The following is a 12250-nucleotide window of genomic DNA, read 5'->3' as shown; positions in this document are numbered from 1 at the left end:
TACAAGATAGAATCAAATAGAACAAAATAGAGTAAAATAAAATAAATCTAAACAAAAAAAAATTAAATAAAATTAAAATAAAATCAAATAAATTAAAATAAAATAAAATGAAATAAAATAGTACAAAATAGAATAAAATTTAATCAAATTCTTCTTCTTCCTCTTTATAAACAATTCTGCTTGTTCATTGGCGGATTAATACCTCTATGGAAGGTTGTCACTCCATCTTTTGCGCGGTCTTCCGATACTTCTTCTACCGATTGGTGACTTATCTCTTGCTATTTTGACGACACGGGTCTCTTCCATTCTGCCATGTGGTTATTCCATTCTTTTTTTATATTTTGTGTCCATTCATTTATACACTGTATGTTACATTTTCTTCTAATGTGTTAACTTCTCTTTCGATCTGTCAGCGTATTTCCTTCACAGTACTCTCATCTCTGCCGTTTCCAGTAGCGTTTGTGTTGTGGCTGTGTCGGGTCTTGTTTCTGAGGCATATGTCATTATTGGTCTTACACTGGCTTTATAAATTCTTTATTTCATCTCAGTGTTAATGTGTCTGTTTCGCCATATAGTGTTATTAAGGCATCCTGCCAGTCTATTTGCTTTTTGTACTTGATCTCTCTTTTATTTTATTTTTTTTTTATTTTAGTTTATTATCAATACATAGTTTTTTTATGTAGCTTATTATATTTTTCAAAGAAAAATGACGCACCATTAATATCTGACAGAAAATAAATGTGATTCATTTCCTTTGTGACTTCATGAAAGAGATCAACAGTAACAGAAAAACAGTTCAGCGCTGAAGCATTTTCCGAAAAAGTTCGCACCAATTTTCTACAATTAAATCAAAAACAAAGGATTGCGTACGATATTTTGATAGAAGCTGTGAAGATATGATCTGGTGGAATTTACTTCCTTGATGTTTCGGGATGGGCACAAAAAAATTACTAATCTTATTGTTATTGGCAAGGATCAGATCAGATATCGAAGATTTTACAGGTATGCAAATTTTAATCGTTTGGGATGAATGTACATTGGCCCACAAGGGGTCATTACAGGACAGAACTTTCAATGATATTCGTGACAATCAAAAACGTTTTTGGTGGAACCATGATTCTATTGTCAGACTGTTCCATATTTAATAATTATTCCCCAATTAATTGCTGCGGCCGAACTAAATGCATGCCTAACCTCATCCAATTTGTGGAGGTACGTAAAGACGCTCCAATTGAAAAATAACATGCGATTGATTTTGCAACAAGATCAAAGTGCAATGGTGTTGTTGAATTGATTGATTCATTTCATTACCGAGAGATTTCTGTTACTTGACAGACTCTAAAGAGGAGCTTATCGAACTTTGATACATTATTTAATTTTAAGGCGGTACAAAGTTCGCCGGATCAGCTAGTTAATTACGTTAATCTTGTAATATGAAATAAAATGAAGGTTGGCCATAATTACGGCCAATTTATTTCTGTATTTTGTGGCTCTTGGTAGTGAATGCCTGTATTTAGTATTTATGCCTGTCCAATCTATTAAATTTTTGAGCCACAAGCATTTTCTTCTTGGTACCGTTTTCCATCGATATTTCTCCCCACTATGAGGGGAGAAATATCGATGGAAATATAGACATACATCTACGATTCACCTTCAAAGGTGAATCGTAGATACATGTTGAAGTAAAAGGATACTTCTAGCGTCGTTAAAAGTGTCTAGTAAGAGGCTTTGAATTTGCGGTTCACCTAATTTACTATCAGAGAGAGGTCTCTGGACTTCTTGTTACTTCGTATAGATGTCGCTGCTAGCGTACCTGGCTGTTATTTTGGTTATAATAACCAAATACTAGACTGCATTTCATTTCAGTTGAACTTCCACAAGTGCTCCTGATGATGAGTTGAATAACTCGAAACACGTGTAGAGCAATGGTGGAGTTCCGATTGAAATGAAATGCAATCTTTTACTTTCATATATATATATATATATATATATATATATATATATATATATATATATATATATATATATATATACATGTGTGTGTATGCTGACCGTTGAATGGCGGCCGACGAGGACATATCCAAGCACCCGAAAGTAACTCAGAGCCTCGCACACAAAATGCACAAGAAATAATAAATTTAAAATATGTGTAATCAAAATGTAGGCAAATGCTACTATTGATATATTATGAAAAAAGATATTTATAATATATTTAAGTACTAACCTTATGATCTCTTATCCATTTTTCCAACTCAATATCAGGTAAATAGTACGCTTTCACATAGTTTTCAACGTACTCTTTATGAGGCACTGGTTTTAGCGACGATATCTTTTCAAATTTAGTCAAAAATTGAGTAAAATCTAACTGCATCAGAGCTCTACCACCATTTGTACATTTTTTAGCTTCAGAAAATCTAAAAATTAAACATCTTTGTTATTGAATTGTGAGAAGATAATTCTTTCTTTAGAGACAATGTTGAGAAATAAATATGAACGAAGGGAACGAGTTTATGTGTACTTCCAAGATGAATACTGGCTTTCAGAGTCAGACAGCCGGCGCTGAGTCGGTGTGCGAATAATTATTCGTATTTAGGCTAGCCTTGTAAAAATGCACCTGCGCGCTGAGAACCTGTGTTGAGAACAAAGGTCCTGTGTTGAGAGCAAAGGTCCAGGTTAATCCTCCTATATGAGATAAGAGAGTAAAGGGTCATTCCAATAGAAATATTGTCGAGGCCCGTTCAGATATTATCTGAAATGAAAATTTATTGGTAAGTGTAATGTTAGCTATATCTACACTGTCGTCGCGGAAAACTAGCGTTCATAATGGCCATATCCTACCTCCACTCGTAGTCAGACAGTCGTCCCAAGAATCAGAATCTGACTACCAGATTTTACCAGTCTTCATGTTGGTCTTACCTTATGAAGATATATGTGAAGTCAGTGCGGTGCTGAGTCCTATCATTTATAAATAATATGTTACCTTTAGAAAATCTAAATGTGAATAAGTACCTGAATATGAGTGAAATATTAAAATAATAATGACGGAATATCACAGAACCTACAAAATTTATTCTGACTTACCCTTGTACCAAGGTGTGTGTCACAATATGTGCAACATTTCTCCATATATTCTGGTACGCTTCCATCGATATTGGAACTTTTATTGCTATTTCCTCCAATCTTAACGTAAATATTTGTACTTCCTATAAAAGTTTAGTATTAAAAAATTAAAAAATGAGTTTTTAAAACTTACTCTTAACAATGTGTCCACATAAGAATTGTGCATCGATCTAACGTCCCTTACTTCCCAATTTATTTTGGACATACTGGTTAAAATCTGTCTTAAATCAAAAGCTTGAGCGACGACTGCCATGTAAACTGGATTCCTTAAATCAGGAGCGCTAGCTATAGTCTGGAAAAAATATTTAATTATTAGACTGTGCATTGATCAAATCGCAATGAGCAAATAGACAAACACTCGAATCGTCGATCCATTGGAATCTTTAACTCACATCTAAACTTTTTCAACTACTTTTAAAGATTGACGTTTTTATAGGTCATATGTTCCTTTTTTTTTTTTCATCAAATCCTATTTCTATTGTCATTTGTGATTTTAAGTTTGTTATATAACGAATAATGACTTATTTAAATACATTTAAAAATAATCTAAATTTTCTGTTATTTTATATAGCTCCTTTTTATATACTCACCGCCCCGCCTATGTGAAAAGTAACAAAACCTTCCTAACTTCTCTTCAGATGTGACAACCGACATAGACAACGTCAAAAGATGACAACAATGTTTACGTCCTAACCTTACTTTTTTACTTGAAATTAATGAAACGAGGTTCCCAATAAATAAGAGTATAAACATGGATTCTGAAGAAAATACTATAAAAGTTGGTGACCACATTATTGTTCAAAGACAAGGATACACAAAACTACATAAACTGAAAGCTCGTGGTAGATTAATACTAGGTTCTTTCAATATAGAAATGGACAATATTATAGGAGAGAAATATTATGATACCTTTCAAATGAAAAATATGCCAGGAAACAAAAAACTGTACATATTAGAAAAAGTAGAACAAATAAATTCTGCAGTAAACAGCCTCAACATTGAAAAATCTGGGGCAGACAACAGAAACATTCCCAACAATGCTGATTCACAGAGTCTTACAAAAGATGATATTGACAGGCTTGTAGACACTGAATTAAGTTCCAACAATATTGTGGGTCAACTTATAAATAATTCCAAAACATTTTCTATGAAGACTGAGTACTCACAGGAGAAGTATATAAAGAAAAAAGAAAAGAAATATTTTGAATATGTTCAGATTAAGAAACCTAGTATTCGGATACTTGTTCAAATGTTTTATAGACAAGATACTACAAAAACTTTGGGAATAAGAATAGATGATTTGTCACAGATATTAACATATGCGAATATTCATCCCGAAGGTAAGATAACCACACTGAAGAACACTTTGGTTGATTTTATGTAAAAGTATATCAATAATATATCTCATTTGAATATGTAAAAATAAGTATAGTGTTAGAATCTCAAAATTTCACAAATTTTGTTAATTCACAAGTTAACTAATCATTCATTCAAGTTAAAATTAATATTATGACCACATTATTTTGTTACAGCATGTTAAAATTAAATGTTTTTTTTAAATAATATAACTGAACCAGTTCTGATTTATTCATTAAAGATAAAATGTTAGGATAAGTAAATAATAAGTACATGAACACACTATTTTGTCACAGAATTGTTCATTATGTTAGGCCTTAAGTATGTATTATTAATATTCATGTAGATGTAACTTTGGATTAAGCTATGTAGTTGATATGTCTTAGTTTTACACCAAAAGTTTTTCGATGATGTTATTTTATGGTCCTACATAGCTTACAGAGTATGACAAAGAACATGATAAAAATGATGATGTAATATCTTGAATCATTTGTAATTTTTTGCATAATTGTACTAATTATTATACTTGAGTAAAAATAAATGCACACCAAGGAAGATCTTAACTTGAGTCATTAACACAGAATGATTAAGTTTTGTGTGTTAGTAATGTATGATTTGATATGATACTTAGGTCATGTGTTGAGAGGCGAAAGATATGAATTACTTCAAGTTATACTGGAAGGAAAAGTACAGGGCAAAAGATCAGTAGGAAGGTGCCATAACTCGTGGCTGAAAGACCTAAGGAGATGATTCGACTGCTCATCCGCAGAAATCTTTTGAGCAGCAATTTCCTAAACTACAATTGCCATCTGAATCGCCAACCTTCGAAAGGAGACTGCACCATGAGAAGAAGAATGTATGATTTATGTTGCACATAACGATTTATTGTTTTGAGTTTCTCGAAAGATTCTGTGGTTAGTACTCAATAAGAAAGGAGTTCTCAGTGTTATGTGAAGATTGTGAGAGACATGAATGACAGAGTAACAACTAGTGGTGTTAGGATAGGTGTGGGAGGGACTGATAAACTCTATGTGAAAGTAGGATTACATCAGGGGTTGGTGCTTAATCATTTTTATTCTCATTAGTGTTAGATGAGACAACAGTGTAAATTCCCTGGTGTTTCATGTATACTGATGATTTCGTGTTAAGGTCCATTCGCTCAACTCGGGCATATTTTGACAGATTCATAGCTGGAAACCTACAACCCAAAAGTTCCTAGCTCACAGTATTAACAGCTTAAATAAACTTTTATTACAGACTTCATTGAAAAAATAAGAATTATTATAAATAGTGGAAGTGTATACTAAACTCATAAAATTTTGGTTAGTACACATTTAAAAGATATATTTTAGTTATTATAATTTAACGTAACTATTTATTATATGGTGCAAATAAATAAATATTGATTGTCGGTAATTCGTAATGTTCTATTTTATAGAAGAAGAAAGAAGAAGAAGTTTATTGATTCAAAAATAGGGAAAGCCCTAATACATACAAAATTAATCAATTTATAACATTCATATATGATAAAAATAACAATTACACTTAAAATCTAGTATCTACACTTATTAAAAAATATAAAACAATAATATATAACATAAAACATGACAACAAAACAACTACCTAACTATTGGTGCTTTTAATATGGTCCATTAATTTGCTTTTAAACATTTGTATATGTTACAAGCAAAGCCCGAAATTGAACAATCCTAACATTGTACAGAAATTATTGTCCACTTCTAGCATTGTACCCCCAAACTGTACAATGTCCGAAATAATCAAAATAATTGTCAAAACGCTTATCGGTTCGAATCGATTATTATTGACAAGCGACACACCAAATCAAAAATCGAATCGAAGAAGAAATTGTTCTACAATAGAGATATTGTTAGTATGTTAGTGAAACATTTCAAAGCTTCAAGAGATAGATACATCACTATAATATAGGGAAGATGTTTGTAAAACATCTTAGATTTTCAAGATATACCTATGTATGATAATTTAAAATAATTTAATTCTACGAATTCAGTAGTCAAAAACGCTGATTAATTATGGATTTATAACCTCAATTGATGTTTGTTTGCCGTTAATAACAAATGGGGAATAATCGTAAAAATCGATATGAATCGATATCTGATATATTCTCTCAAACTGACGCATGGCTACTTATTGAAATTCGAACATTGTACAGCAATTCTGTTATACAAAGTCCAACGATTATATACATTTCGGAGATTGTACAGTAAAGGGGTACAATGCTAGAAGTGGACAAGATTTTCTGTACAATGCTAGGATTGTCCAATTTCGGACATTGCTCGTAACATATAGATGAACAACTTTTAACTGTTTGAGGAAGCTTATTAAAAAGATCAAAACCCTTAAACAACAAAGAGTTTCTTGAAGCTGTCCTTTTTGTTTTCACAATGTGTAAATTTCACTTACTTCGAGTAGGGTAATTGTGAATATCACAATTCCGTGTAATAAACTCACAAAAGTAAGCAGGGGCCAAATTATTTAGAATTTTATAAATGAACAACATTGTAAGGTAAAAGACCCTTTGTTGAACTAAAACCCACTGCAGCATGCTAAGCATTGTTGCTATAGGTGTATATCTGTTTCCACCAATAATGATTCTCATTCCACGATTTTGTAATTTTTGCAACTGGGCCGATTGATTTAAATTGAAGAGAAAAATAATTGACGGGCAAAAATCGAAATGAGGTTTAATAATCGCATTAAAAACTGTAATTTTAGTTGCAGTTGACAAATTTTTAGATATTCTTGAAAAAAAGTATAATTTTTTAGAAATCTTTTTTAATAGGTAATTAAAATGGTCATTAAAAGACAATAAATAATCCAATTTAAAACAAAGGTACTTAATTGTTGTATTGATTTCATTTTGTCATTGTCAATTTGAAGATTAATAGTATTAATATCAATATTTATTTGAATACTCAATTATATACTATTTAGTTTGTTTACTACTAATATTGGCTATAAGTATCTGTACTTAGTTATATAGTAATTTACAGTCACTTCTAGTCTGTCAAAAAGTAACTAACTTCGCAAAAAAAATTACTAAATTAACTAAACAGTTCGGACTGGGAATAGCAAACCGACTATAATAGTAAATACTGAAAGGTATTTAGAACAAAAACTGGAACAATAGGGACAAGGAAAAATATTGAAAACTTAGCAAATGTTTTTATATCAGGTATATACCTATTTATTGATTATAAATTTTCTATTTTTAGGCAATCATGTCTTATATGACAGTGGAACATCAGGTTTAATGAGTGCTGCAATAACTAATGCTATTGGTCCTAATACTAAAGGTCAACTTATCCATATGCATCCTGGAAATGAATGTCAAAAAAGTGCCTTCATAGCTATGCAATTTCCAAAAGAACAAGTAGATAGATGTACAAATGTGAACTTATATTCTGTTTTGAGATGCTTCTATCAACAAAAGGAAAGTTTCTCAGAAAAAGCTCCTATTGATTGCCATCAATCAGAAAATTCTGAAGGTGAACCACAAACAAAGAAACCGAAGCTAGACACTAGTACAGAAGATACAAAAGATATTAGTGAAGACAATAGTATGCAAGAATCCAAGAAAAGTTCAAATGATTCTACTCACAAAAGGATTTGGCAGATAGAAAATGAAAAAGCATGTAGAATTCTTGAACAAAAAGTAGATTCCCTTATCATTACAGTAAAGGAACATCCCGTAAATATTGTGAAGGAATTATTACAATTTCTACATGGCAATAGACATTTTGTAGTATTTAGCAGTTTAAAAGAGTTACAGCATGATTTATATTTTTATTTAAAAAGTCGTACGGATATAATTAATATAAGGGTCTGTAACAGTTTTATGAGAAACTACCAAGTACTGCCAAACAGGACCCATCCTGAGGTTAACATGACTACTGGTGGTTACATTTTAACAGGATACAAGTTAAGTGAATAGTTTTGTAAATAATTAGGTATAATAATTATTATTTTTAATAAAAGTATTAACTGTGTAATGTTTGTTTCTTAATCCTAATTTTCCTGGTACTATGGGTGATATAGTTTCCTCAGAAATTTTGTTTATTTTTATAAACTTGTATCAGTATTTAACACATTTTTTTTTATTGGGATATATTCACTACCTTACTCAATTCATTTAACCTAACTATAATAATTTACTCAAAATATGTATGTCCAATACATCTAATTAGGTCATATGAATTTACAAGTTATTGAAACTATAGTCAAAAGTTTAGACTCTAAGTTTCTACACTATCATTAGTTATTGTCTGTCAATATCTCTTTTAACAGCCATGCCAAAGATCTTGGAATTATGTGTAATTAACCAAATTGTTCAATTCTTTGATTCAATATATACAACAAAAAAGACAAAGGATTAAGCTGTGCACATATCATTGTATTTGCAAAAACGATTTCTATACAATTGACCATGAGATACTTATTTCTGTGCTTGAAGAATATTGGAAAATTGGAATGGCTTTAGTGGCAGAAGATTTGACCATTCAAGCAGCAGAATACAAAAAGTGCTATGTGCAGTTCTTCAGGTGTCTATTAGGGACTAACACTTGATTTATATAATTTCATTATCTAATTTACCACTAAAATTCATGCTGATGACACTGGTCTTTTGTATGCCAATAAGGATCCCAGACAATTAGAAACTGAATGTAGAATGAAGGACAATTCAAATTTAGTAAAAAGGAGATTATCCAGTAAGTTTGTGTATTAATTCATAAATTTAAACTTCATCAAGTATTTAGAAATATTGTCCTAACAGTGATACAAAGATCTGCATGACTATCATACCAGGAAAAGGTCTATTGCACTAATAAGCTACCTAGCAATATCAAAAAAGTCAACTAGGAAGATCTAAATTCGAATTAAAACAATTATTTTTGACAACTACTTTGCGTTTTAAGACCAATCAGATTTGAATCATTTTGAATATCTTCTTGTAATTTGTTAATTTTGTGGATTTCCATTTCTTTTGATGGTTCTTTATTGGCCACAACTAAACCTCGCTTTTTGCAGAATCTTTGGTGATGCCACACAATGGTTCTGTGTCTATAAAGGAGTTTCTAGAGCATTTTTTTGCCAACAAATCTGCTAGCATATACATCCCTTCATGATCTGGCACCCTTATTAAAGACACTTTGTTGTCTTTTGTCAGGTTGTTGAGATCTTTGCAGTTCCTCACCATTTTTGATTTGTTGAGTGTGTTATTTATGGCTAGAATAGCCGCTTAGCTATCTGTATAAATGTTGATTCTCTTTGCTTTGGGGTTTCCATTCAGGATTTCATCAATGCAGGCAACCAAAGAAAAAAACTTTAGCCTGGAACACAGTTGTATATTGACGTAGACTGTAAGATTTTTTATAATTACATGCTTGTCCAAAGACTCCTAATCCAGTACCATGTGTAGTTTTAGATCCATCAATGGAGTCCAAACCATATTAAGTCCCTATTAATGTTTGGGACTTTTTGTTCTGTAAATGGTATAATTGTGTTCATATTCTCAGTGAAGATTAGTTATGGTGTCATCATATTTGAGAGATGGATTCCTCAATAATAGTCCCAATAGTATTTGTGTGACTATTCAATACATAATTCGGCCCTCAAGTATTATTCACTTTAAGTCTCAGAATGGTCATAAAGGTTACTGCCAAAATATATAATTCCAGTGATAGCCTCTAAAGATGCCAATCCTGTACTATTCAAGGCTCCTGTTATATTTAGAATCGCTTGTATTTGTAGGGTAGTGAGAGAGTTCCCACAAGATTGCAAAGGCATCTTTTTCCACCAAAGTACTTAACCATGTAACTGTCGGTCATATTACTGATTGTGTATAACCAACAGATTACCTTTGGTTTCAGTCTCCAGGTTTTACCTACAACTAAAGTTCCAGAAGAGTTCTATTAAATACTTGACTCATTGATTCTTTCTAGTAACGCAGTACTTATACATTGCTAGGGCTCTTGATTTATTAAAGCTTAAATTGAACTTTATATTATTGAATACTTCCCAATTAAGTCCTAAGACCAAGAAAGAAAAGTAACAGCTCTCTAAAACTCCGGGATTTTCACGTTTGGTTCAGATGATAGATAGCGCCCGTAAGGGCTTCTGGCTAGGATACTGGCGAAAAATGTCAAAAAGGGGAAGAACCAGACAGGAAAGGCTGATCACAGAATTTGTACTAAACAACTAAAATGGATTATGAATTGCGCAACTTGAAGGTACGAGGGATCAGTACAGTAGAAGAAATTGTTAAGGAAGCTGAAAAATGAAATATCCTAACTTTAAAAGAAACTAAGCAAAAAATCCAGGGGAAATTTAGATACAGGAGAATATACATTTATCTGCAAAGGAAACAAAAGAATATACATTTATTGACAGAAAGAAGCAGAAATACTAGTTAAAAAGAAATACAACAGAAATATTACATACATCGATATAATAAATGAAAATACATACACATGAACATTATGAGAAGACTTGCATTTATTAACATATATGACCAAACAGTCCAAACAAAAGAAGGTTTTTTGATGAAGTGAGAAAAGTAATATATCATATTGGAAATAACCGCTAGAAAATACTACTAGGTGATTTTAATAGCCAGATTGGTAAAAAGTATATACGAAAACATTGAGGAAATTTATGAACACATCAAAGTATACGAAAAAAGGCTACATACAAAAAAAGAAGAAGATAGACAGGAATATGTTATACAAAAGAGCCTGTGATGCATAGACCGTTGTCAGTAGAATATGAAATCACCCTGAACAAATTTTATATATAAGGAAACTACATAAGCAAACTATGTAACTAATTTTATAATAAAAAATAAATACTTACTTGGAGATAAAATTGCTGTAGTACTCCTTTAAAATTTTGAGGCACCAGGTAATCCAAATATTCCTGTAAAAATTCAAATTGTTTGGACAAAAATACCAAACTTTCCACTGCAACGATTCTCTCAGCTAAACCATTGAGCTTTTCTGGATTTTTTAATTCTGTCATGGGAGATATGGAAGGTTTAAAAACTCTACCGTCACGACCCTGATTTTCTTCATCTATTATTACATTTTCTAATATCAGATCATTTGAGATTCTTTGTAGTGTCATGTTAAGCTCTTGTGAATACAAATTGGTACTGGAAACAACCTTAAATAACATTGATAAATTTAATCAACTCTAAATCAATGGTAATATATATATATATATATATATATATATATATATATATATATATATATATATATATATATATACATATATATATATATATATATATATTATATCAATGATATTCCGGGTTTGACTCTGCGTTAAATGTTGTTGGTTTTGATAAAAACCATTTTGACGACGTTTCGGCAAGATCGCAGTTGTAACTACAAAAGCCAGCTGCCTAACACCCGTAGCGTCACTTCCACTCGAACATCGACAAGAAGCAGACCATCCAGAGAGACTTGAAAATGGCAAGTGAGATCTTGCCGAAACGTCGTCAAAATGGTTTTTATCAAAACTAACAACATTTAACGCTGAGTCAAACCCGGAATACCATTGATATATCATACAGCTCCCGCGGAAATATCAAAACTAACATATATATATATATATATATATATATATATATATATATATATATATATATATAAACTAAGGAACACTCGAAGAGTGGTGGGTTTTTCGGTCATAGTGGAGAAATAAAAGACAAAGAAGGTGGCTACTTCATCTA

The 12250-nt window shown here is 31.4% G+C and overlaps 2 protein-coding genes across 2 annotated transcripts in view; one reads left to right on the top strand and one right to left on the bottom strand.

Moving 5' to 3' along the window:
• Vps50 (vacuolar protein sorting 50) overlaps window positions 1-12250 on the bottom strand; it is a 53377-nt gene that overhangs the window by 599 nt on the left and 40528 nt on the right. Inside the window, exons 10-13 of the mRNA XM_072523490.1 lie at window positions 11368-11676; window positions 3254-3412; window positions 3082-3203; window positions 2225-2414 (exon numbers count right to left, since the gene is read on the bottom strand). Coding sequence (XP_072379591.1) covers window positions 2225-2414; window positions 3082-3203; window positions 3254-3412; window positions 11368-11676 — 780 coding nt within the window. The remainder of the gene's footprint in view (window positions 1-2224; window positions 2415-3081; window positions 3204-3253; window positions 3413-11367; window positions 11677-12250) is intronic.
• Trmt6 (tRNA methyltransferase 6 non-catalytic subunit) lies at window positions 3788-8507 on the top strand. The gene is made up of 2 exons (XM_072523491.1): window positions 3788-4460; window positions 7731-8507. Exons 1-2 carry the CDS (start codon window positions 3872-3874, stop codon window positions 8447-8449), a joined length of 1308 nt encoding a protein of 435 aa, XP_072379592.1. The 5' UTR covers window positions 3788-3871; the 3' UTR covers window positions 8450-8507.

This window comes from Diabrotica undecimpunctata, chromosome 2 (genome assembly GCF_040954645.1).
Source record: "Diabrotica undecimpunctata isolate CICGRU chromosome 2, icDiaUnde3, whole genome shotgun sequence".
NCBI classification, from domain to species: domain Eukaryota; kingdom Metazoa; phylum Arthropoda; class Insecta; order Coleoptera; family Chrysomelidae; genus Diabrotica; species Diabrotica undecimpunctata.
This window is presented reverse-complemented; position numbering and strand designations above follow the sequence as displayed.